This window comes from Salmo salar, chromosome ssa01, assembly GCF_905237065.1.
Source record: "Salmo salar chromosome ssa01, Ssal_v3.1, whole genome shotgun sequence".
In the NCBI taxonomy this organism is placed as follows: domain Eukaryota; kingdom Metazoa; phylum Chordata; class Actinopteri; order Salmoniformes; family Salmonidae; genus Salmo; species Salmo salar.
In genome coordinates, this window is record NC_059442.1 from 31,272,591 (window position 1) to 31,298,216 (window position 25,626).

Below are 25,626 nucleotides of genomic sequence, written 5' to 3' on the forward strand. Positions count from 1 at the left end.
GCCTTAGCTCTGTGGGCTACTGCTGTCTTCCTTGGACGACCTGTACTCTGGGGGCTCACCTGCTAGGTACAACTGTGTGTGTGCGCAGATGATGCCAATTACAATGATCATATGTGGTTGTGATACCTACTTTAGTTGAATGTCTGCTAAATAAGTGAAATGTAAAATGTGGGTGGGTGTTTGAAGGGAGAGCAGGGTGTCAGTTATGTTCTGGAGCTCATGAGAGACGAGCTACACCTGGCGATGGCCCTGGCAGGTAACCATGGTGACCACTATCCATAGCTAATTAAGCTACTCCGGCCCTTACCTCCTTGTCTCTTAATTCTAGCCCTCACCTCCAATCCTTTAATTTATCCGAGTATGTGTAACTGCATACTTGGAGCGTCTGAAAGTGGGTGTTGCAAAAGTGGGGGGGGATCAACAGTGATGTGTGTAACATCAGCACTCTGTTATTGGTTAGACAGGCCATAGCCCGGTGCACCACGGGTCAGCTTAATGTTAAAATAGCAGCCACCTGAAACAGTCGAGTGGAAACAAATCTGCCCAATTAGCTAATTCGCTTTCCATACACCAACTTCTGTTCATCCACCCTGTTCTTTCGCCATGGCCACTTTCAGACACACTCCACGTATGCAGTTACCCATGACTGCATTTATCTGCACTGACCTGAGTTCAGAGGTGAACTGTGTATTTTGTCTGCAGGATGTTGTTCGCTGGCGGAGGTTAAAAGAACCCTTGTCAGAAGAGCTGAATTCACCTCCGGGATCTGAAGAGTGAATTCTCTCACACACACAAATTGGATTTCAAGGCACCAGCCATGTAACACCTGGATAAATTAATGATTTAATACATTTGTAAATTGTAGTGACCCTCACTGCTTTTCAAGTTTCCAAAACACTACAAATCTGATGTAATGTGCTGATGAAATATCACCTGGTATAATTTGCAGTGGTGGGAAAAGTACCCAATTTTCATACTTGAAAGTAAATATACATTTAATAGACAAAGTCTCAAGTAAAAGTCACCCAGTAAAATCCTACATGAGTAAAAGTCAAAGTATTTGGCTTTAGATATAAGTATCAAAAGTATAAATAATTTTAAATTCCTTACATTAATCAAACCAGACTGCACGATTTTATTTACGGGTAGCTAGGGGCACATTCCAACACTCAGACATAAATTTACAAACAAAGCGTGTGTTTAGTGAGTCTGCCAAATAAGATGCAATAGGGATGACCAGGGATTCTCTCTTTAAGTACGTGAATTAGACCATTTTCCTGTCCTGCTAAGCATTCAAAATGTAATGAGTACTTTGGTTTCAGGGAAAATGTACAGAGAAAGTACATTTTCTTTAGGAATGTAGGAGTAAAAGTTGTCAAATTTAAATAGTAAAGTACAGATACTTGAAAGTACTAAAGTAGTTTTGGGGGGTATTTTTACTTAAGTACTTTACACCACTGATCATTTGAAGCCTCATTAAATCATGTTTCTTTCCAATATTACTGATGTTGCAGTTTGACTAGCCTTGCACAGCCATCCTTCCAAATCTTGTCTCACTGAACCCTGGGCTTCCAAGGGTTTGACTAAACCTGCTGTACTGGAGAAATCCCTAAGCTAGGAGACAGAACTCCCGAGTGGCGCAGCATCTCAGTGCTAGAGGCGTCACTACAGAGCCTGGTTCGATTCCGGGCTGTATCACAACTGGCCCGTGATCGGGAGTCCCATAGGGCGGCGCACAATTGGCCCAGCGTCAGCCGGGTTAGGGGAGGGTTTGGCCGGGGTAGGCCGTCATTGTAAATAAGAATGTGTTCATAACTGACTTGCCTAGTTAAATTAAATTTAAAAAAACGAATGGCAATACAAATAGCAATAGTCAATCTCATAATCAACAGCTGGTGACTTCAGTAGACCAGCAGATGTCCCTAACACACAGCTTTGACACACTAAACCTTCTTGGTACAATTGGTGGCAATGTTGAAAACGTCCCCATCGCATACACGTTTAAAATTCCCACCACACACACACACCCCCTTGCAGAATCCTGATCTTCTTTACAGACCATACTAGCAATCTAAACAAGGAGTTGATACCTACGGCGGGAGAGCAGGATCATGGTTTAATCACATTCATCAGATACAAAACGGTTCCCATGGCAATACTGAGATTAAAAATACACACTCATAGTTAATTTTGGAGTCTTTCCAAACAAGTGGGTGTGTGTGTTCAACTTGAGTACTCAGGCGCATCAATGGCTGTGGAGTGTATTAAGTTGCAACCGTTACTTGGTGTTTGCTGAGTTGCCATGGTTACTTGGTGCTGTTGAGCACAGCGACAGTCTTCATGCCATAGTGATAGTAGCTGTAGCCTGACACAGTCGTCGTTACCGCTGTGATATACCTGCACATAAACACAGTATTACCAACACACGCAGAACAAAAACAATGAACCATTTAGAGTTTCAGAGTGCACTGTGTAGCGTGCCAAAACAGACTGCCTGTGGTGTGTTTCTTACCATAGGGCTTGCAGGAGCGGACTGTCTGTGTAGTGAAAGACAGGTGAGGCCAACGATGCTGCTACTAGGAAGAGTTGGATCGCTGTGTTCACCTGCACGCGCGCATACAACCCACACACACACGATTAACCAACTAGACAAACGACTGAGGACTGTTGTATGACGTTTTGTGCATGAGTATTTAGATATATGTGTGTGTATATATAAGGTACAGAAACTTACCTTGCTGAGGGTGGTGGGTTTGAGCTGCGCTGTTGTGTAGCAGGGGTTAAAAAACTTACTGAGAGTCACCTGGAACGAGAGAGAAGGAAAGAGAGAAAGAGAGCGAGAGGGAGCGAAAGATAATTATGTAGTCTAAACAAAGCAACGCCAAAGATCTAAACGCAAACAAAGTTCTGGATCCACTGCCATTCATCTCCTCGTTCCTGTATCCTACTGATGGACCATAGTGTCCGTGACAGCCCTGAACGCTGTGTGTGAGAGACTTACAGGAGGTGGGACAGTCTTGTATCTGACGTAGAAAACAGCTGCTATCAGACCAACGTCTCTGGCTATCACCAACGCTGTCAGGGGAGCTAAGAAAAGACACATGGTCAGAGGTGCTGGAAGAGCACAAATTAAACAACTAATTCATTTTTGCTTTCAAATGTGTCTTCTACATCTATGAGTATTGTGTTGACATTGTTTGGGATTATTAGCCCTGTAAACAAAGATTTAATTGAATTTCGCAGCAAGGAAGGACTTGCATTTCAACACACCTGGGATGAGCTGTGCGTAGGTGAGACTTATGTAGAGAACGCTGATGAGGATTTTATCAGCCAATGGGTCAAGTGCGCTGCCCAGCGCAGACTTCTGACTGGGCCAGTTACGGGCTATATAACCATCCAGCTACAAAGACAACACACAAGGTTAACAGTGTGTAGTATGTATGTGTGTATGGTGGTGTATTATTTAATTTTTTATCAACGTACACTATATATAAACAAAAGTATGTGGACACCCCTTCAAATTAGTGGATTCAGCCATTTCAGCCACACCCGTTGCTGACAGGTGTATAAAATCAAGAACACAACCATGCAATCTCTATAGACAAACATTGGCAGTATTATGGCCTTACTGAAGAGCTCAGTGACTTTCAACGTGGCACCGTCATAGGATGCAAGTCAGTTTGTCATATTTCTGCCCTGCTAGAGCTGCCCAGTCAACTGTAAGTTCTGTTATTGTGAAGTGGAAACGTCTAGTAGCACAACGTCTAGGAGCAACAACGGCTCAGCAACAAAGTGGTAGGCCACACAAGCAATGTCAGCACAATAACTGTTCTTTGGGGGCTTCATGAAATGCGTTTCCATTACCGAGCAGCCGCACACAAGCCTAAGATCACCATGCGCAATGCCAAGCGTCGGCTGGAGTGGTGTAAAGCTCGCCGCCATTGGACTCTGGAGCAGTGGAAATGCGTTCTCAGGAGTGATGAATCATCTTGCAGTCTGACAGACAAATCTGGGTTCGGCGGATGCCAAGAAAACACTACCTGCCTCAATGCATAGTGCCAACTGTAAAGTTTGGTGGAGGAGGAATAATGGTCTGGGGCTGTTTTTCATGGTTTGTGCTACGCCCTTTAGTTCCAGTGAAGGGAAATCTTAACACTACAGCATACAATGACATTCTGGACGATTCTGTGTTTCCAACTTTGTGGCAACAGTTTCCCTGTTTCAGCATGACAATGTCCTCGTGCACAAAGTGTGGTCCATACAGAAATGGTTTGTCGACATCAGTGTGGAAGAACTTGACTGGCCTGCAAAGAGCCCTGGACTCAACCCCATTGAACACCTTTAGGATCAATTGGAACGCTGACTGCGAGCCAGGCCTAATCGCCCAACATCAGTGCCCAACCTCACTAATACTCGTGGCTGAATGAAAGCAAATCCCCGCAGCAATATTCTAACATCTAGTGAAATGCCTTATTGCAACAAAGGGGGGACCAACTTCATATTAATCCCCATGATTTTGGAATTAGATGTTCAACAAGCAATGTCCACATATTTTTGGTCATAGAGTGTATTTCAAGCTGTATGTATGTGTGTATTTCGAGCTGTGTGTGTACCACGTCAGTAAATCCAGCCAAAGCAAACAGCCCAAGGGAGAGGTGAAAGTGTTGCTCAGTTATCAGGACTCCCAGGACTGGAGCCAGTGCGATGCGACACACACACAGCAGGTTGGGGATGGTCCACGGGTTCTCATACTGAAACACACATAGAAAGTAAAAAAACAAACACTGGTTGAGCAATATTTAGTGCAGGACTGTGCATTGTTCATATGACTAGAGAGTGTGTGGTTCTTTGCCTTTAAAACATGCCATGACAGGACAAAAGTGACAGCAAGGGAAACCAGCCCTAAAAGTAGACTCAGCAATATGGCATAATTTAACCGACAGCAGGGCAACTTCCTGCTCACAGACATCAACAACAATGAATCTGCCAAGACTACCACACCGACCTACCCTACCAGTTCTTTAAACTTGAACAGTCCTTGACCAAGATCAGATGGTCCATCAGCTGGCTGGGTGGTTTCCCTCAGGTCCACTCCAGGTGTGCAGTCGGCTGGGGTCTCACGGGGTTTTCCACTACAGAGACCTCTCCAGCCTGGAAACACACCAGAACTCAATGGGAACAACCTCAACCCCAGGAGAACATGAGAGTTAGACGAGTGATCCGTAGGGTAAAACCTAAAGCGGCTGTCGTTACCCTGCGTCCTCTCGTGACCTCTGCGGCGACAAGATCGGGTGACGCTTTCGTTGGGACCCTTTAGCGCATGGGCGCTAACCTCAGGGGTCGTTGGGCTGGGGATGTGCGTGTCCTGTGGGGGGGGTGTGTGATATTGTGTGTAGCTGGACCACTGGGCGACAGAGGAGACGCTGTTTTTAAGTCTCTGCAGCAACTTCAGTTCTACCCTCACACACACACCTGTCTGCTGCCGCCATGACGCAGGAATTGCCCAACACACACTTCTCGCACAGTGCGCTACGTGCCCTCGCGCACACACCGCCAAGTTATTTTTAGAAACCGACAAGAAGAACATCGCGAACAAGACGCGACTTACAAACTAACCTCATTTACCACTCTTCATACACACACACAACTGTTTATAACACCTCCACGCTGGTTCATATTTGTCCTGTTTCCTTAGTATCAACCAGCAGCTCTAGCCGATCAAGCCAACGTGTTCCATGTTTGCTGCCGTATTCCGCGACAGTTTTACGACGTCGTGGTATTGGTGGATATCACCAGAGATACAAGCATCTCCGATGCCAGTAATACAGGGTTTCCCAAAACTGTGATTTAAAAGGTTAGCTAGGTTTGATAATTTGGGTGATTATAATCCGATAATGCAGGATGTCACACCATTTTGGGCGTTCAGAGTGCATAATTTTACCACTACCTGCCTCCTTTTCTCTAAAATGTGAAGGTTATTTATTTCACGCGTGCGCAGTCAGATAAATCCTTGAACCAGTCACTTGCACCACAGCTGAACAAACAGCGCCTCGCAGTGGACTCTATACGCAACTCCAAAGGAGTCTGCAAAACCCTGTTCCTAATATTTTTACTTTATTTTATCAAAATGTTCATATTTCTAGCTTATTTATTTTGTCACATTCGTCCCCAGAGCAGTTAAATTATAAGATTTGCATAATACAAATAGTCAAAATACATGAACATTAAACTGTTACATATTAATATACAGTACCAGTCAAAGGTTTGGACACACCTACTCAAGGTGAAAGTCAGTCAATCTGGAAAATTTCAAGAACCTTCAAGTGCAGTCGCAAAAAAACATCAAGCACTATGATGAAACTGGCTCTCATGAGGACCGCCACAGGAAAGGAAGACCCAGAGTTACCTACAGGGGATAAGTTCATTGGAGTTACCAGCCTCAGAAATTGCAGCCCAAATGAATGCTTCACAGAGTTCAAGTAACAGACACATCAACATCAACTGTTCAGAGACTGTGAATCAGACCTTCATGGTCGAATTGCTGCAAAGAAACCACTACTAAAGGACACCAATAAGAAGAAGAGACGTGCTTGGGCCAAGAAACATGAGAAATGGACATTAGACCGGTGGAAATCTATCCTTTGGTCTGGAGTCCAAATTGGAGATTTTTGGTTCCAACAGCTGTGTCTTTGTGAGACGCAGAGTAGGTGAAAGGATGATCTCCGCATGTGTGGTTTCCACCGTTTAGCATGGAAAAAAAGGTTGATGGTGTCAGAGTGCTTTGCTGGTTACACTGTCAGTGATTTATTTAGAATTCAAGGCACACTTAACCAGCATGGCTACCACAGCATTCTGCAGCGATACCCCATCCCATCTGGTTTGCGCTTAGTGGGACTATCATTTGTTTTTCAACAGGACAATGACCCAACACACCTCCAGGCTGTGTGAGGGCTATTTGACCAAGAAGGAGTGATGGAGCGCTACATCAGATGACCTGGCCTCCACAATCACCCAACCCCAACCCAATTGAGATGGTTTGGGATGAGTTGGACAGCAGAGTGAAGGAAAAGCAGCCAACAAGTGCTCAGCATATGTGGGAACTCCTTCAAGGTTGTTGGAAAAGTATTCCAGGTGAGAATGCCAAGAGTGTGCAAAGCTGTCATCAAGGCAAAGGCTTGATGGCTACTTTGAAGAATCTTAAATATATTTTGATTTAACACTTTTGGTTACTACAGGATTCCATATTTGTTATTTCATATAGTTTTGATCTGCACTATTATTCTACAATGTAGAAAATAGTAAAAATAAATAAAGACCCTGGAATGAGTAGGTGTGTCCAAACTTTTGACTGCTACTGTATAGATATACATCTCAGTATTGGAAGAATTCACTGATACACAACCAATTATTTACAAAACATGTGTATTGCAATAAGTAACAGCAGGTCTTTAAATTATGTTTGTGTATTATATAGTCTGTAGCTGGTACTGTCTGTGTCCTTTCTTCAGCAGGTAGCCCTGTTCATTCAGAGAACTGATGAAACCCTCAAAGTCTGCAACCTGAATCAAAACACACACACACACACACACACACACACACCCTTTTGAATTCCATGACCTGCAACATAACAGCAGCCGACTGAAAGCAACAGACAGAGGTGTGTGGGTGTTACCTGTATGTTGAGGTCCTTGGCCAGGCTGCGTAGCTGTGTGAGGTCGTACAACATGGTGTGTGTGCGCTGAGCGTGTGTGTTGAGCGCAGTGATAAATCTCTTGGCAGCCGAACGCTGACTCATCCCAACACCCAGTACTGACCGCTCAAAGTCCAGACCTCCACTACCATCAGAGAAGGTATCTGCCAGACTGACACACACAATACACACACACACACGAATGTCCCCCACAGAATTGTCCCTTTTATTTGAGCGTATTTTCATAAATCTGTTTTACCATTCAGAAATGAAAGCACTTTATCTAGTCCTCCCCCATTTGAAAGTATCATAAGTATTTGGACAAATTCACTTATAGTGTAGTCAATTTAGTCAAACGTTTTGTATTTGGTCCCATATTCCTAGCATGCACTACAAACTTGTTGAATGCATTTGCAGTTTGTTTTGCTTGCGTTTCAGATTATGTTGTGCCCAATATAAATTAATGGTAAATAATGGATTGTGTCATTTTGGAGTCACTTTTATTGTAAATAAGAATATAATATTTCTGAACACTTCTACATTAATGTGGATGCTACCATGGATTACAGATAATCATGAATGAATCATGAATAATAATGAGAAACCTTTAGAGGTATAAATATCATACCTCCCAAAAATTGCTAAGCTCCATGTTTTGGGGGCATGATCTCTGTGCATCTGTAACGAACTCACCCATCATTATTCTTTCAATACTATCTGTGATCATGGTAGCATCCATATTCATGTAGAAGTGTTTAGAATCATTCTGTTCTTATTTACAATAAGTGACAGTACATTATGTACCCCAAAAGTGAATTTGTCCAAATACATCTGACACCTTTATTTCTAAACAGTAAAACAGATATGTATGGAAATACACTCAAATAAAAAGATGATATTCTGTACTCACCACCTAAAACATTTGATTTCAAATCCAAACTGCTTGAGTAGAGGCAAATTAAATGTTTCAGCTTCATTGTCCAAATAAATATGTAGGGGAATGTATGTGGGATAGTGTGTTACCTGTGTTTCATGATCTCCACTACGTCTTCAGCGTCACTCTTGGTGGCTGTCTCTCTGAGCTCCAGCTTCGCCCGCGCCTACACACACATAGTCAGGGCACAGGCTCAGGTCTGTGTGACATGTTAGAGACTTTAGGATGTGTTATGATCAAATTCCATGTGTGTATTTGAGTGAGTGTGTTTGACTACCTCTGTGAGGCGGATGAGGGACTCCAGCTGGCGTGTGGTGATGGGTGTGCCGTCGACGGGGTGTGTGTGTGAGCGTAGGGAGAGGTAGAAGTCCTGGAGCGTCTGGGCAGCGGCGGTAGAGAGCGAGGGATGAACGTAGCGACGCGCATAACCAACATATTTTCTCAGCAGGGAGTGGGGGATGGGGTCTACACACTCCCCTGGACACACCTAACAGAGACAGACTCAATGTCAGAAATTCCATATATTTTGGTAAAGTACTTTGGTATTTGTGTGTGGGTACCTGCAGCCGGTCAGAAAGAGGTGTGTCAGAGGGCTCCAGCAGCGAGCTCTGTGATTGATGGTCGTCTCCTCGTGTAACCACGGCACCTGAAGCCCCTCCCTTCCCTGACCTGACGGCCATGACATGTTCCGACAGCCGGCGGTCATGTGACTCATCAGGAACATCCAATAGGAGGAAGACCACGTCAAACCTCGAAAGGAGGGCACTGCCCATCCTACACACACATACACAAAATAAGTCAACTTGTACCTACAGTTTAGCATTAGCTAAAAATGAAAGGTGAAAATGTGTGTGAGTCTACTTGAGGTTTTCGGAGACCGTCTTGGCCCTGTTGTAGTGTCCTCCAGCAGGGTTAGCAGCAGCGATAACAGAGGTCCTAGCAGGTAGGGAACACACCAGACCAGCCTTAGCCAGACTGATGGTCTGCTGCTCCATGGCCTCTAGTAACGCTTGTTGCTGGTGGCCCAGCTTATCAAACTCATCTATACAGCACAGCCCTGACACAAACGGCACAGATAGGTTGGATGACAGTTGGGATGATGATAGTTGGGATGTAAGCGCACACACACACACACACACACACACACACACACACACACACACACCACACCTCCCCCTACCTTGGTCTCCTAGTACCAGAGCTCCAGCCTCCAGTGCGTAGTCTCCAGAGCCGGCGTCTCTGGACAGGGTGACGGTCAGCCCTGACGTACTGGTAGTGTTACCACACACATAGATCCCCCTGGGAGCCACATTACACACCGCCTACACACACACACACACACACACAGTTACAACGGCTGAGGTTGGCGTGTTCATAAGTGTGTGTGCATGTTACCTGTAGCATCTGACTCTTCCCCAGGCCAGGGTCTCCCACCACCAGTATATGAGGGTCTCCTCTGATGGGGATCCTGTTCTTATCATCAGCATGCTTCTGACTGCCTCCAAACAACGCTAAGGACAGGCCTGCTTTTACTAGCTACACACAAACAAAACACACATTTCTTTTTAAACAAACACATTTTTTTGAAACATGGCCATAGCTTACCTGAAACAACATGACCAATGGAAACTAGGCTTACTCACCAGGTGGCCGTAGATGGCTGGACACAAGGAGCTGGAATACAAATCACATCAGTCACTCACAATATATAACAAAAGCACTATATTAGTACAGTAGTGTCACAGTAGTATTCTGTGTGTGCGTGTCTTACTGTACGATGAGCTTCAGTAGATCAGGTTGGCTGTGTATTTCCTGGATGGCGTACAGCTCCTTCAAAGAGAACTCGATCCCCGATGACCTTTCCCCTCCAGATGACCCCTGACCTCCAGCCTCCTTCACTTTCTGACCTTAAGAAGAAACTTGATTGTCCACACAATTTGAAAACACTTCATTGTTTGGCCTCCCAATAACATGAGTAACAACTACACAATAACGGACCTACAGCTACCTTTAGAGTTGCTGACGGAGTTGGCCTCAATGTAGAGCAGGAACATACACTTATCCTTCTTCCCCCTGCTGCCGCCTACACACACACACACCACACAAAACACACACACACACCTCATCAATTACTCAGACAGTGCCAGTGATGTTAACAACTGTGTGTGTGTGAGTGAATACCGTCGTCTTGGCTGACTCGGACTGTTCCAGTAATAGTAACAGTGTCTCCAGGGACCGCACTGTCACAGAGGTCAGAGGTCAGATGACATTCCACCGTCCGAGGGATCCGCCCTGCCTCCCTCTGCTCTCCTCCAATCAGCTCCTGGACCCTGGGGCACCATGGGAAATAGAGTTTGCAAACACAGCCTCAGTCCCCTAAACACTTTCCCCCCTAGTCACTGACCCATAGCCCATACTAGTCCATAACCCTAGAAACGTATGGAGATATAAGAAGATTGGATAGGTATGTATAAGCATTATAAATAATAGTGTAGTTACTTGATATTCTGCCAGTCCACAGTGAGGGTGAGAGGGGAGCTCCTGTTGGGGACGAAGGAATGACTGCGACACTGTGGCTGCACACACTGAAGAAACACACGCACAATCAGCACACACACACACAGCCTGTGGTTCAAACCAATGTAGGTTGTAGTGAAAGTGCTTTGTGGCAAGGTGAGTGTATGTGTTGTACCTTGGTGGGCATGGTGAACTTGCCATGTGGCAGGGTGAGTGTGTGTGTGTGTGAGCAGCCGGAGCAGGTGAAAGCCAAGCGTGTGCAGAGTGGCCTGATGTTGCTGACACGTACCACGGTCCCCCTCACACACACCAAACGACCAAACACACTCGCGCGCAGCGTCCTCAGGGCTGTCAATGGCTCATAGTTATACAACCTGAAACAAACACACAGTTATACAACCTGAAACTGAGTCAGAGAGAGACCGTGAGAGAGAGTGTGCGTGTTTTACCTGGCGCTGATGTGGGGTATGTTAATGATGGGTGTGGCTCCCCCAGGAAGCCCTTCCCCCTGTAACTCTGCAGCGTGTCTCTCCAAGTCCATCGTCAAAACCTAACACACACACACACATATTAAAATACATAGACACAACTACCTTCAGTGAAGCGTGTGTGTATATGTACCTGGTGTATGGCGAGGCCCAGACAGTTGAGGGTGGTCTCTGGTTGTTCTCTCAGCTGATTGGACAGGTCCGGCAGAGCCATACACACCTTCTTATCCTCAACAAGAGCCTTATAGTCCACCAACACACTGCCCTGACGCTCAATCTCATCCTACACACACACACACACACACACACACACACACACACACACACACACACACACACACACACACACTAATTAAGCTTGCCCACTCACCAAAGGCTACTATTTTTAGAGGTTAAAACAATGTGCAGAAATCTCATTTTTTTCAACTTACTTTGTCATAGAGGTGTATCTGTGAGGTGAAGTACTGTTCAAACACTTTGATCTTCTCCACATACGGAGAACTCTCTATGAAACCTTCATACAGGAAACACACACACACACACACAAATAGATCATTACAAAAAAAATAGGTATATAGACACAACACACACACACACACACACACACACTAAAATACAAACACACAACAGGAGGTTTGCGGCACCTTAATTGAGGAGGACGGGCTCGTAGTAATGGCTGGGGCAGAATAGGTGGAACGGTATCAAATACGTCAAACACATCACTTCCATGTGTTTGATGCAATTCCATTTACTCCATTATTATGAGCCGTCCTCCCCTCAGTAGCCTCCACTGATACACACCTACCTTCAGTGAAGTAGAGGGCCCAGCCTTTATAGGGAGAGAGTCTGTCCAGAGTGGTCTGAGACACACGGGACTGAGAGGAGCCTAGAAAGAGACAGCAAGAGAAAGAGATACTGAAGCCTCCACAATGGAGTCAGTGTTGTCCCAAAACCAAGGGGTTGGAAATCATTGAGGGGTTAAGGAATATTTTGAGGCTAGTAAGGGGCTAGTCTTATCTCTAACTGTCCCTTACCTCTAACCAGGCTAACTGTGTGGTGTGTGTGTCTGACCCATACCTCTTTGAGCACTGGGGGGGGCGTGAGTTTCCTCTCCATGGTCTTCCCCTCCACCCCCCCTCCTCCTCCCCTCTGCCCTCCTCTGCGGGAGCCGTGAGCAGAACCCTCTCCACTCATCTTACACCTGGAAATGAGAGAAGGATAACGTAGAGAAAGAGAGAGGTTCAGGTGTTTGGGGATGAATAGGGATAGCTCATTCTGAAGGCATCCTAACATCCTGAACATTTGTGAAAAACTAACATTGGAGAATGGAGCAAAGCAGGCTAAAGTTGCCAATGAAGATAGTCCTCGCTCTAATAATGCCTCGTTCCTTGTTGGAGTGTATCATGGAGAAGGATGTGTTTTTGGTAGATCCATTTGCAGTCAACGAGATGGTGGAGGACACACTGGGAAAGGTGGAGTCAAAGTGACCAGGAGTGGTATTGTGTTGATTTATTGCATGTTAGAAGAACAAAATTAAAGTGCATTATGTCTTGGGGAATTATCAGAGTATTTAGTAGAAAGCTTTAATTTTCTGATCTGGGCACCGGTAAAAGGTGTCATCTCTGGCGTTGCGGTGGAAATTGAGGTTGGAAAACTAAAAGCAGAATGGTACCAGGAGTAGTGGGGGCAAGTCGAATGAACTGTATGGAGAAATGGAAGGACAGAGCAAAGCCTATACAAATACGGTATGTTGTGGAAGAGTCAGGAATCACGTTCCTGAGTTCCCTGTAAGGGTGAAGAAGGTCGAAGTAGCAAGAATCCGAGCTGTCCACCAGGTCTCCTATGCAGAGGCAGTGCAAATAGCTGAATTAAAAAGTACAAATTATGAAGAAATGGCAATGGATGCTCCGCGGACCGCCATAATGCCGATGAAGAGAAGATTAACCTCGCTAACATAACTCGTTTAATAGAGGAATATGACGCAATTAACAGTCAATTCAATAGCTAACGTTAGCTGTTATGTTGGGTGTGAACGACAGCTAACTTAGGTCACCTGAGCTAGCTAACTCACAATGTATGGTGAAAAGTTACCACCTAGCTTAACTATCTTCAGCTACCTCACCTGCTACTAGAATAGCTAAATTAGTTAGCTAGCAAACGTTAGCTACAATCGTGGAGACAAATGTTTCTACTCACCCGAGTTGCTTGGCTGGGAAGCAAACGTCACTTCTAAAGACAAACTTTACAGAATAATAGATACTCTTTGGTTACGCTTCTTTCATACGCTAAATGTGCAATGATATTCTTAACTAGCTAACGTTATAGCAGATATATAAACCATATATTTGGTTAACAACACGACAGCTTCTGTATTAAGTTGATGATGGTTCTGTTTATTTTTTTAGCTTTGGCGCAATTTCGAGGCAACTTCCGCTTCTTTGCAGCGGAAGACCATACCAACAGGATAAACAAATACTAATCATAGTTTTGTTTTAAGTCTTGTATGAATAGCTATATAACATACTTGTTATAGGAACTAGCAGAAAATATAAATGCAGTATGATTCGTACGGGGGGAAAGTGTACTGGATTAAAACGTGCAATTTACTCCAGCTCGCTAGGTGGTGGTGATGCACCAAGACTTAGAGGAAATCAGAATAAATAGTCACACAACCGAGGAAGATTCTCTCTCATCAGCACCACCTCTCAGCATCCATTCCCAGCTAAACGGATTCTCCGGAATATTTGTTTTTACCTTGTCGACGACACACACACACAGCCCAAACAGCGATGGATACCTCCGGGAAAGAGAAGGAGGCGATGCAGCTGATGGCTGAAGCCGACAAGAAGGTCAAATCCTCCGGCTCATTCCTGGGGGGGATGTTCGGGTGAGATGAGATGCACTGGTTTCCTTGTTCAAGTCAGTACACGAGCGCTGATTCAGTAATTCATCACGGAGGGGGGAAGGGTCGATGCGTTGCATGACATTGGACAAAAAAATCGCGAGGGTATTGGTGATGTAGCTGTATTATGATTAGGCCTACATTAATGTAAATGTTTTAAAAGTGTCATTATGCAGTAGTGAGGGGGAGAATGTCGGGCCTGTTTGTCGCAGTCAGTCAGGCCTCTGCCTTGGGGAGAAGATCTGCAGTGTTCCGGTCATCTGACAGCAAATTGTCAACATTTACTGTTTAACCACCAGGATATCGTTGCTCATTACAGATGAAAGGGTAGTGGCCTATTATATAGGTATGGAAGTCCAGAAAGGACATACTGTATGAATAAATAAATAAATACATTTTTTCGTTATGTCGAGATCACAACTTATTTACACAACATCACCAAAAGTATGTGAACACCCCTTCAAATTAGTGGATTTGGCTATTTCAGCCACACCCGTTGCTGACAGGTGTATAAAATTGAGCACAGAGCCCTGCAATCTCCATAGACAAACATTGTCAGTAGAATGGCCCGTACTGAAGGGCTCAGTGACTTTCAACATGGCACCGTCATAGGATACCACCTTTCCAACAAGACAATTGTCAAATTTCTTCCCTGGTAGAGCTTCCCCGGTCAACTGTAAGTGCTGTTATTGTGAAGTGGAAACGTCTAGGAGCAACAACAGCTCAGCCACAAAGTGGTAGGCCACACAAGCTCACAGAACAGGACCTCCAAGTGCTGAAGCGCATAGCATGTAAAAATCGTGCGTTCTCGGTTGCAACACTCACTACCGAGTTCCAACCATCTTCTGGAAGCAACGTCAGCACAAGAACTGTTCGTCTGGAGCTTCATGAAATGGGTTTCCATGGCCAAGCACCCGCCAGCAAGCCTCAGATCACCATGCACAATGCCAAGAGTCTGCTGGAGTGGTGTAAAGCTCACTGCCATTGGACTTTGGAGCAGTGGAAACGCGTTCTCTAGATTGATTAATCACGCTTCACCATCTGGCAGTCTGACAAACCATACAGAAATGGTTTGTCAAGATCATTGTGGAAGAACTTGACTGGTGTGGAAGAACTTGACTGGTCTGCACATAGCCCTGAGCTCAACCCTATTGAACACCTTTGGGTTGAATTGGAACGCAAACTGTGAGCCAGGCCTAATCACCCAACATCAGTGCCGACCTCACTAATACTCTTGTGGCTTAATGGAAGCAAGTCCCCGCAGCAATGTTCCAACATCTAGTGGAAAGCCTTCCCAGAGGAGCGGAGGCTATTATAGCAGCTAAGGTGGGACCAACTCCATATTAATGCCCATGATTTTGGAATGAGATGTTCGACGAGCAGGTGTCCACATACTTCTGGTCATGTAGTGTATCTCATGATCACGACATAACAAAAGTTGTTTTGTCGAGATCACAAGATACACTCTATAAATAGGAGTGTGAAGGTATTGATGATGGATTGACAGTATGGCTGAAGTGGAAGAGCCCATGGTGGATCAGAGCATACGTTGTTTTATTGATTGCTACACTTAGTTAGAATGTTAGCAAGCTAAATGTTCCTTGCCTAGAGCTAAAAACACATGGGGCATTTAAGCCCTGACTGATGTCTGACGGCAGCACTGTCTCTGACAGTCATTCGCATGGAAGCAATAACGCAGCCAACTTGGCTAGTCTTGTGAGTGAGCTAGCTAAGTAGTCTTGTTACCTAGCTTGCTAGCTAGCTTGTTATCTGTGCAGGTTGTTAGCTTGCATAACTGATATACATATAATTGTAAGGGACACTTAATATTTTTATGGATAATATTTCAATTTACAGAGCTTGATCAGATTCAATAGCAGCTTCAGAGGCTGATAAATTAGGATTCTGCCTTGTAGGCTTTCCTTGTTAAAGCTCCTTGCAAGCAGATCAGCATTCAGTGTATGTATATGATCAAGAGTGGTTGCACTCTGTTCCTGGCAGGCTGATCCGATTCAATAGCATCCTCAGAGGCTAATAATATGAGCCTTGCATATGAGGCTGCTATTGAATCTAATCAGCCTATCAGGAATAGAGCACACCCACTCTAGATTATATGCATCAGCCTATAAAGCACTTTGACAGCTAATCTGCATGAAAGGAGCCTTACCTATGAAACAGCCTACAAGGCAACATCCTGACTTATCAGCCTTTGTGGCTGAAATTGTATCTGATCAGCCTGTCAGGAATGGAGCTTACACACTGTAAATTGAAATATTATCCACAAAACATGAAGTGTCCCATATAATTAAATAACAGTTACGGAAGCTAACAAACAGCATAGAGAGCAAGCTAGCTTGTTATCTAGCTAGCTAGCTCACAAGACTAGCCAAATGCATGCGATTGGCTGTGGTCTTGGGTGCGGCATGCAGCCTGGTAGACTACCTGTCAGGCATCATTCAGGGCTTTAATGCCCCACGAGAGCACTGCGATCAATGCAGCCACATGGCTCCTTGATGAGGTTGTTATCGTGCATCTGAACAAATTAATGGATGATCCATGGTACTTTTGATTATCTCGTGATTTCAACAAAACAACTTTTGTTATGTCGTGATCACGAGAAAATGATCTTGTGATCTTGACAAAACAGTTTTATGTACTGTAATGATCATGAGATAAATAAGTCGTGATCTTTAGATAACAAGATAATATTTTTTTTATTCATACAGTATGTCCTCTCTGGACTTCCATATTGGCCTATTCTGTAGAACAGACATGGCTCTCTGACATGTAGAGTAGGCCAACTCTACTCTATTCATGAGATTTCCTTTAGTAGACAACATTCAGTTTGTATCCTCCTGAATGAGACCCAGTAAACACAAACACACATTTTCTGACGATGTCCAGGTCTATAGCTCATATACCTGCCAGTTTTTAACCATGTGTGTGTGTGTGTGTGTGTATTTCAGGGGGAGTCACCACAAAGTAGAAGATGCATGTGAGATGTATGCCAGAGCAGCCAACATGTTCAAGATGGCCAAGAACTGGACTGGTGGGCCTCACACACACACACACACACACACACACACACACACACACACACACACACACACACACACACACACACACACACACACACACACTGCTGAAATACTATAGATGTTACATAGACATGATAATTATGTTTGTGTGTGTGTGTAGCTGCTGGTAATGCGTTCTGCCAGGGGGCCCGGCTCCACATGCAGCTGCAGAACAAACTGGACTCAGCCACCAGCTTCGTCGACGCAGGGAACGCTTACAAGAAGGCTGACCCTCAGGGTAGGAACATGTACCCACATCCACTCACTCCAAAACATACTAGACTAGAGGGCAAAGCCTCCCTGACATCTGGGACCCTCCCCTTTGATATTAGTCCCTAATAGTAGGTAAAGTATGCTTTTGTCTTTGGTCTCTCTCTCTTACCCTCTCTGGTGGGAAAACCTAACCTCTCTTACTCTCTGCTCCCTTCATATCTCCCTGCCCCCTTTTCTCTTTCTCTCTCCCCTCTTTCACTCCTCCCTTTCCTCCTCTTTCTTGTAGAGGCTATCAACTGTCTAAATGCAGCCATCGATATTTACACTGACATGGTAAGCCTAGTCCAACCCTTGAGCCATGACCTCTAATCCCTAACCTGTGACCTCTAACCATACCACTTTCATCTTTAACCTGCTTCACCCATTTCTATGTGCAAGTGTGCATGTACTGTGTGTGAAGGGGGCTATTTTTTCTAGCCATCATCAGCTGAGACCGCCCGATATAAAGGCTGATACAGAATGTACTGTATATTCTAGTGATTCTGTATCAGCGTTGTTGCAATCGATGTGTTATTCTCCATCTCTGTCCTAATGATCCACATGTGTATTACAGGGTAGGTTTACTATTGCAGCCAAACATCACATCACCATCGCAGAGGTGTATGAGTCTGAGCTGGTGGACATAGAGAAGGTACGGAACACACACAAAACGCGCGCACACACACACACACACACACACAGAACTCCATATGAACAATACTTTATGTGTGTGTCTCCTGTTACCCAGGCGATCGCCCACTATGAGCAGGCAGCCGATTATTATAAAGGGGAGGAGTCCAACAGGTGAGTCTCCTGTGATGTTTAGTATAAATGAATACTATACCATTCAGTTATGCTACCCTCTACTATTACTCAAATGCTATTGTATTATACTACTCAAGTACTTTCTATCATAGAGATTAGGGTTCAGGGGGAGTTGTCATGAGGGGCTCCCCAGGTCTCTATGCTGGGACCTGTGCTGTTCCTTCTGTCTCTCACTGTCTCTCTCCTCTCTCTCTCTCAGTTCTGCTAACAAGTGTCTGCTGAAGGTGGGCCACTACAGTGCTCAGCTGGAGCAGTATCCGAAAGCCATTGAGATCTACGAGCAGGTGTGTTTTGCCTGCATTTTAAAACCCTGAAATGTGATGATCGGTTCTCTCTGAGAGATGTCACAGTGATGTAATGGTGTGTGTGTCAGGTGGCCACCAATACCATGGACAACCCCCTGCTGAAGTATAATGCCAAAGAGTACTTCTTTAAAGCCTCCCTCTGTCACTTCATAGTGGATGAACTCAACGCAAAGGTATTATTATTATCATTATTATTAGTGGTACTTGTTCTCTTGTTTTGAAGCAAGACACACAGAGTAGACACATTCTTCATATTATTCCAACTGAACCGAGGGAGTACCTGTCAATTATTAGTGATTGTGTGTGTGTGTGTTTTGTGTTTTTTTTTATAGCTGGCCATAGAGAAGTATGAGGAGATGTTTCCTGCTTTCGCAGACTCCAGAGAGTGCAAGCTGCTGAAGGTAGACACGATGAGCGCCTTTGTGTGTGTGTGTGCGTGTGTGTAAAAGACTTCACGCTGCTCGTTTAACAGCATAGCTTCCTTCTTCACGAGCCCACACCCATCTCCCCCTCTCTGTCTCTGTAGAAGTTGCTGGATGCCCATGAGGAGCAGAACTGTGAGGCGTTTACTGAAGCTGTTAAAGAGTTTGACTCCATCTCTCGTCTGGACCAATGGCTCACCACCATGCTGCTCCGTATCAAGAAGACCATCCAGGGAGATGCTGGAGATCTCAAATAAAGAGAGATAGAGGGGTGGGTTGGGGGAGGATACAAGAGGGAGGGAGGGATAGAGAAAAAGATGGCTAGGTAGATAGATGATGGAGAGAGAGGATGGGAGAGAGGATGGACAGAGACAGAAGGAGAGATGAGGGAGAAAGGGATGGAGGGAGAGATATAGGGTTAGGGCAGTGGTGTGAAGGGAGACAGGTCTTTATGCGTTTGATGTGTTCAGTGTAAATAAGTCCATGGCTCCTGTAGTCCATCATGTCTTACCATACCTCTCTTCACACTCCTGTCAAAAACGCTGTTTCAACTTAAAATAGGAGTTACCCAGCTGATGTAAAGTTACGTCAACTTATCAAGTTGAGTTGACAAAACCAGGGAACAAATGATTAGATATATTATAGTATACAAGTTCATACAACTTTATATTTTAGGTCAGTGGGGTACACTTACACTCATGTTTTAAGTTGAAACAGTAAGCCTTTTACAGTGCATGTCACACTTAACCTTCCTAACCTCTCCACTGAATGTTCCCTTGTTTGGGCCCTGTGCGTTCATGTTTTAACATGTAGGGCTTACAGATAGTGTGTGAAAAGGTGGAGTGTGTGTGTGTGTGGCACGCACACAATGTATCACATTGAAGCCAATATATCTGTGCCAGTACTGGTTGTCATTGTTTTGTTGTTGTTGTTGTTGTTTTGTGTGTGAGTGAGTGAGTGAGAGAGACCACCAAAGGGACACCCTGTTCTATTCATTATATTTCTATGGTCCCCTTAGATATGTTTTCCACCCCTAGACACCTCCCCTAATCCGCTAGACACTTATGATCTGAAAAGATTGGCTAGGTATAAGCACACACAAATCCAATCCTCTCAGATCTACACGTGTTAAGGGTCAAAGGTTAAGGCCAGAGATTATGGGAAGTGTCTGTAATGTAGTGTGTGTTGCTGTGGTGTGTGTATTCCTCTCAGCATGTTGCCATGGTAATGATGTGTGTGTTCAGTGTTGTGTGCAGTCAAACTACAGGTTATCACACATATCTATATGTTCATGAATTACCACACGTGTGTGCAAAAATTTACTAAAAATAAAACTTCAACAAACTTGCATTTGCTGCGGTGTGTTTGTGTGTGCTTGTGTAAAGAAAGCGAGAAGGGGGAATATTGTATCTTTCTATAATCAAAATCAATGTACAAAAAATGTAATACATTTAAATTGATGGGCATTTTCGTGAAATCAAATAACAATTATATCTAACACTGATTTTCCTAATTGTTTGCACGTTTGTCAGACTGTAGGACTACAAACAAAACATTTCCTTCAGTCTATATCATCTCATCTTGTCAATGAAACAGCAAGCGGCTTCGTCATTTTTTCAGACATTCCGATGTTGTTTTTAGAAAACCGCGATATTTGTTATCAGCAACGTTCTATTGGCAGTTCGTTTCTGGTTGTTTGTTATTTTGTCTACCCTGTCCATTAATCACGGAAGATATTTCACTTTATATATTTCATATAGGTTACGTTTAGATTATTTTATCACATGGACATTCAGGAAGTGTCAGGATCACCTGAGAGCATCCGTCAGTCACCAGATCGCTATAACTCTCTTTCGGACAGTCTCTCGAGCGGTCCTTTTGTATCACGCCATCCCGTCCCGTCCCGCAACGTGGGGAACTACCTGTTGTATGATCCGCTGCAGGAAAACGTACTCAGAGCTGCGAATGCTCATAGCGGAGAGGAGTTGGTGTGCAAGGTCTGTGGATTAAAACAAATATATACAAATATTTATTTTTGAAAACATGATGGTGCCCAATCACCTACTCTTATCTCTTTTCCATCTCAATCGTTGGCGCCATCTTCTAGTCTCTTCTCTCTTTGTCTCCTTACTCCAGCCTTTCCACATTATCTCCTCTTATTCCTGCAGTGCCAACATGCTCAACAGAAACAGGACCCTCATGTACAGTAGGCATGTGTTCGTATGTAGGCTGTGCAAGCACAGTTACACCATAATGCAGATCTAGTCTTATTGGTTTCATAGGGCCTCAAAAGTATTTCTGAATTCCAGTTGTTTCACCTATAATATTGGCTATTGTAGAATCTTTATGTCTTCTCAACAGTGTTCCTGTGTTCTAGGTGCTTCCTGTCTCTCGGTACCGGGAGGTTCTGTGTTCGTACTACTGCCTGCCCCCCCACCCCAACATAATTGAGATGCGTGATGTGGTTGTCGGGGACGCCCATGCCTACTTGTTCTTCCCACGTTCCTACGGGAACCTAGGGGTGATGCTCCAGGCCCGGCGGCTACCTGAGGACACAGCCAGATACCTGTTCCGCCAGCTGGTGTCGGCTGTGGCACATTGCCATAACAATGGACTAGTGCTCAGAGACCTCAAGCTGAACAAGTTTGTCTTCAAGAACAAGGAGAGGTGTGTGTGCAGAGCAGCCTGGTGACCTAGAGGCCGGAGAGGGAGCATACGTGACAAATAGCTTCTTAACAAAGAACAATTTCTCAAGCAAGAATTTTGCTAGGACTATTTGGGAGTGGTCTAAGTAGGAGGGGAAAACTGAAAACTAGCTGTTATTGGCAAAGAGGTTTGGAACTCTTTCTTATTGGTCTATTAACTAATTTACCACCTGTTGATGTCACCAGGCAGGCCAAAACTCCATCCCACCAAAACAGGCTGACATTTCAGGCGCTAAAAGGGCATTGTCATAATTTTCACAATATTATTCCAACCTCATAGTGTGGAAATATATATAAATACAGGAAATCACATTTTTGACTGCACTGGGCCTTTAAAGTTAATTTCCTGCAATTCTACACATTTTGCCATGGGGCAGCAATTCTACTCATTTTGCCATGACTTATGCCATGTTATTGATATCTGAGTGACTTACTAAATCAATGGGGTCCCCCTGGAGGTCAGGGACCCTGGGCACATGCCCTGCGTGCCTGTATTCGGCCATGATTAATACACATTTAGATAGCTGGCTAGACTAATTTACCAATGTAAAAATTGTTAGCTGACATGGCTAATTGAGTTACTGTCAGTGACTGACATACTGTAACAAGAGAAAAACTGCTGATGCACAACCAAATTTGCTCGATTTTGAAATTGCATCTTCTGTATTCTACACCTTGTGTATTCTAGTTGAGATCCCGACTGAGTTTAATTATTTTTGGTCGGGCCCCATTTGTGTGTGTGTGTGTGTGTGTGTGTGTCAGGACCCTGTTGATGCTGGAAAGCTTGGATGATGCAGTCATAATGCAGGAAGGAAACACCTCCCCCTATTGCAGCCCAGGACATGGGGACGTCTCTGGCGGTTTGTGGGTCTGTGCTCCAGCTACAGATGTCTGGTCTCTGGGAGTAATGCTCCACGCGTTGCTATTGGGCTGTTACCCTGTTGGGGCTGGACTAACCCAAGAGAGGGCCGTACTAACCTCGCAGGCTCGCTGTCTGATACGCTCAGCCCTGCATTCTAACCCCAACCTCCGCCTCTCTGCCTCCGAGCTTCTCACACACCCCTGGCTGTCCACACATGCACAGGCATACACACAGGCACATACACCAGATCAGACTGTACCTACCTGACACACACACACAATATAAAGCAACACCAATAAAGGATGACATTTGTATAGAACTGTGTTCTTCATTTTCTTTTATGCTATTTTTAATAACACTATTATTATAGTTTTATATATTGTAGATTAACTTTCACCCTATAGTTGAATCAAAGAGTTTGGAATATACTGGTTAAAGGCACTTAGTCAGTGGCTCTTGATATGAACGTCAACAGTAGCCTACAGCACTTGAGTTTCCGTGCTTTACCATTTTAATCTTTCCATTTGTTGCAATCAACTTAACTGACATTATACAAATGCCTTCTATTCCATGAGCCACATGAGAATTATATCAATATAAAGCTGAATATGTTTCTTAAGGTTTGACTACACTACTTATGGCGCATTTTCACTGAGGATTTACCCTGGTGTTTTAAGCAAGAGGCTCTGACTTTTCTGTTTTCATCTACGCGGGACAGCACCCATGTCTCACTGGGCCATGGCTCCGGTGGACCTGCTTTCGCTTGGGCCCAAAGCCAGGCCACTGGTACTTTTCATTTGGCATTTACATAACAATGGCTAACTGTGAACTTTCACACCTCAAAAAGCAACTGTTTTGATTATGCAGAAGTTTATTCTCACTGTCAGTCTCCCCGGTTACGACCCGTTTTGCCTGTCCTGACCCTGAGCCTGCCTGCCGTCTACGTCTATCGATTTACCAGGATTATGAACCGGGCGTTTCCCAGTGCTCCCTCATTTTCTAGCTACAGCCCTCTTCGTTTTCATCAGACCGTTCAAAGATGGCGTATTTTATAACGCTGATGTCCGGGAAGGTACTCGCCTGGGCTACGGCGGTGTGGGAGCAACAATCCACTGTTTGCCGTAGTCTGGAGGATTTTGTGGCGGAAGTTGTTCGATTCTCCATTGTCTGAGAGAGAGGCGGTTCGGAAGCTACTTCAACTGCATCAAGACTCCCGTAGTGTGGCAGACTACACAGTGCACTTTAACGCCGAGAGTCCCTGGAACCTGGAATCCCTGTTCTACACGTTCCTTCATGGATTTTCAAAGGGAATTAAGGACAAGCTCGCAGCCCGGGAGCTGCCCTTGGACCTCGACTCTCTCATAGCCTTGACCATAAGGATCAATGGGTGACTAATCAATGGGTGACTACTGGAACGCAGTAGGGAGAGGAGGTCTGTTCCCAGGCACACATGCCCGTCCACGGTTTTCCCCTCGCCTGTGAAGAACCCTGGGAATCACTAACGCCTGCATTCCTGAGAGAATCCAAAGTCACCTGAGTTCCCTCAAATGCTTGAGGACTGTCGACCCGCCTCCTCCGGTGCTCATGCAACTCGGCAGGACTAAATTGTCCCCTGAGGAACGTTTACGCAGACTGAGCTCTAAAAGCTGTCTGTATTGTGGAACTTACATATCCACCTGTCCGGTAAAAAGCCCAGGCTCATCAGTAGGTACAGGTACACTGGTGGGCCATATAGGGAGTCTCCCATCTCCCATTACTCGCACTCCTCTCCATGCTATCCTGTTGTGGGGTGACCGGTCAAAATCTCTCCAGGTGCTCGTGGACTCTGGGGCTGACGAGAGCTTTATGGACACTAGCCTGGTGTCGGAGCTGGGTATCTCCACACAACTCCTCTCCGTTCCCATGGACGCCAGAGCATTTGACGGACGCTCTATTGGCAGGGTTACTCACAGTACGATTCCTATCAACCTGCGAGTGTTGGTACCTTCTTCCTCCCCTGAACAGTGGTGGAAAAAGTACTGTCAGGAGTTCACCTAGGGGTCATAATTGGGGCTGTACCAAATGATTGATGTATTAGAAGTATTGATTATGCTTATGTTGTATTAATAGAAGGGAGGGGTTATAAGACCCCTCCCTCCTTACATTTATAGGATCCTAGACAACAGATTAACAATATATATACATTATGAGGTTTAATATTGTTCCACAGTTGTTTTCTAGTTCTCTCTCTCTGCCTCCTATAAAGAGACCCCTCTGAGAAATGTGTGACTGAGACAGAACTTTGCAGGGGAGTGTAGGAGATAAGACTAGTCAGACATTCCACTATAAATCAATTTGGACATTTACTGCTAAGCTGTTAGATAACACTAAAAGCCTTGTTTATATAGCTGTGTAGGCATGGTTTTGGTCTCATGAGTAAAAGGTAATGATGTAAGCAGTGACATCACTAGGGCTGGACTTCGGGTTTAATAAAATAACATGGGACCTTTTCTTTGATGCAGAACTTGCTTGGAAACATGCGTGCTATGTTCCTGATTGTCAACTTCTGTCTGCAATTGCATTAATAAAGGTTTTTGAATTATTTAATTAAAGATATTGTCATAATGCTAATTTCACCAATGAGCCAATGATTGACAAGGAACAAGGA

The 25,626-nt window shown here is 44.6% G+C and overlaps 4 protein-coding genes across 6 annotated transcripts; 2 read left to right on the forward strand and 2 right to left on the reverse strand.

Annotated features, from left to right (window-relative positions):
* Positions 1-825: 825 nt before the first annotated feature.
* Positions 826-5,932, reverse strand: crls1 (cardiolipin synthase 1). Of its 2 annotated transcripts, XM_014171545.2 has the most exons (8): positions 5,254-5,932; positions 5,015-5,151; positions 4,614-4,751; positions 3,271-3,400; positions 3,002-3,087; positions 2,735-2,803; positions 2,513-2,604; positions 2,102-2,397 (listed from the first exon to the last, which is right to left on the reverse strand). In XM_014171545.2, the coding sequence occupies exons 1-8, from the start codon at positions 5,585-5,587 to the stop codon at positions 2,307-2,309; spliced, it is 1,077 nt and encodes a 358-aa protein (XP_014027020.2). In that variant the 5' UTR covers positions 5,588-5,932; the 3' UTR covers positions 2,102-2,306.
* A 1,473-nt stretch (positions 5,933-7,405) lies between these two features.
* mcm8 (minichromosome maintenance 8 homologous recombination repair factor) lies at positions 7,406-14,076 on the reverse strand. The gene is made up of 20 exons (XM_014190959.2): positions 13,826-14,076; positions 12,707-12,830; positions 12,435-12,515; positions 12,061-12,143; positions 11,763-11,912; positions 11,591-11,691; positions 11,317-11,515; positions 11,124-11,209; positions 10,806-10,954; positions 10,633-10,707; positions 10,396-10,531; positions 10,268-10,298; positions 10,020-10,160; positions 9,805-9,946; positions 9,486-9,681; positions 9,185-9,398; positions 8,902-9,111; positions 8,714-8,790; positions 7,673-7,862; positions 7,406-7,559 (listed from the first exon to the last, which is right to left on the reverse strand). The coding sequence occupies exons 5-20, from the start codon at positions 11,841-11,843 to the stop codon at positions 7,467-7,469; spliced, it is 2,121 nt and encodes a 706-aa protein (XP_014046434.2). The 5' UTR covers positions 11,844-11,912; positions 12,061-12,143; positions 12,435-12,515; positions 12,707-12,830; positions 13,826-14,076; the 3' UTR covers positions 7,406-7,466.
* A 198-nt stretch (positions 14,077-14,274) lies between these two features.
* On the forward strand, positions 14,275-20,760 carry LOC106599679 (beta-soluble NSF attachment protein). 2 transcript variants are annotated; one of them, XM_014190972.2, is made up of 10 exons: positions 14,275-14,516; positions 17,498-17,580; positions 17,730-17,846; positions 18,108-18,154; positions 18,435-18,512; positions 18,609-18,664; positions 18,885-18,969; positions 19,059-19,163; positions 19,323-19,391; positions 19,517-20,760. In XM_014190972.2, exons 1-10 carry the CDS (start codon positions 14,419-14,421, stop codon positions 19,667-19,669), a joined length of 891 nt encoding a protein of 296 aa, XP_014046447.1. In that variant the 5' UTR covers positions 14,275-14,418; the 3' UTR covers positions 19,670-20,760. The 2 variants fall into 2 exon arrangements, with proteins under 2 accessions (XP_014046447.1, XP_014046463.1); XM_014190988.2 differs by lacking the exons at positions 14,275-14,516; positions 17,498-17,580; positions 18,108-18,154 and having other exon boundaries at positions 17,739-17,846.
* A 301-nt stretch (positions 20,761-21,061) lies between these two features.
* On the forward strand, positions 21,062-25,016 carry LOC106599699 (tribbles homolog 2). The gene is made up of 4 exons (XM_014191006.2): positions 21,062-21,409; positions 21,790-22,079; positions 22,880-22,985; positions 24,792-25,016. The coding sequence occupies exons 1-4, from the start codon at positions 21,197-21,199 to the stop codon at positions 25,014-25,016; spliced, it is 834 nt and encodes a 277-aa protein (XP_014046481.2). The 5' UTR covers positions 21,062-21,196.
* Positions 25,017-25,626: the final 610 nt, after the last annotated feature.

What these genes read in the sequence shown, in the direction of transcription:
- LOC106599679 (XM_014190972.2), top strand. Translation starts at nt 14,419, where the DNA reads ATGGATACCTCCGGGAAAGAGAAGGAGGCGATGCAGCTGATGGCTGAA. An exon ending in CAAGAAGGCTGACCCTCAGG is followed by an intron (nt 17,847 to 18,107) that starts GTAGGAACATGT and finishes TCTTTCTTGTAG; the next exon opens with AGGCTATCAACTGTCTAAAT. An exon ending in AGCTGGTGGACATAGAGAAG is followed by an intron (nt 18,513 to 18,608) that starts GTACGGAACACA and finishes CCTGTTACCCAG; the next exon opens with GCGATCGCCCACTATGAGCA.
- mcm8 (XM_014190959.2), bottom strand. Translation starts at nt 11,843, where the DNA reads ATGGCTCTGCCGGACCTGTCCAATCAGCTGAGAGAACAACCAGAGACC. An exon ending in GGAAGAGTCAGATGCTACAG is followed by an intron (nt 9,947 to 10,019) that starts GTAACATGCACA and finishes GTGTGTGTGTAG; the next exon opens with GCGGTGTGTAATGTGGCTCC. An exon ending in CTCTTTCTGACCGGCTGCAG is followed by an intron (nt 9,112 to 9,184) that starts GTACCCACACAC and finishes TGTCTCTGTTAG; the next exon opens with GTGTGTCCAGGGGAGTGTGT.
- LOC106599699 (XM_014191006.2), top strand. Translation starts at nt 21,197, where the DNA reads ATGGACATTCAGGAAGTGTCAGGATCACCTGAGAGCATCCGTCAGTCA. An exon ending in GAGAGGAGTTGGTGTGCAAG is followed by an intron (nt 21,410 to 21,789) that starts GTCTGTGGATTA and finishes CCTGTGTTCTAG; the next exon opens with GTGCTTCCTGTCTCTCGGTA. An exon ending in ACGTCTCTGGCGGTTTGTGG is followed by an intron (nt 22,986 to 24,791) that starts GTCTGTGCTCCA and finishes AAATCTCTCCAG; the next exon opens with GTGCTCGTGGACTCTGGGGC.
- crls1 (XM_014171545.2), bottom strand. Translation starts at nt 5,587, where the DNA reads ATGTTCTTCTTGTCGGTTTCTAAAAATAACTTGGCGGTGTGTGCGCGA. An exon ending in TGGCTGGATTTACTGACGTG is followed by an intron (nt 3,401 to 4,613) that starts GTACACACACAG and finishes TTGTCTTTGTAG; the next exon opens with CTGGATGGTTATATAGCCCG. An exon ending in CTACGCACAGCTCATCCCAG is followed by an intron (nt 3,088 to 3,270) that starts GTGTGTTGAAAT and finishes GTCTTTTCTTAG; the next exon opens with CTCCCCTGACAGCGTTGGTG.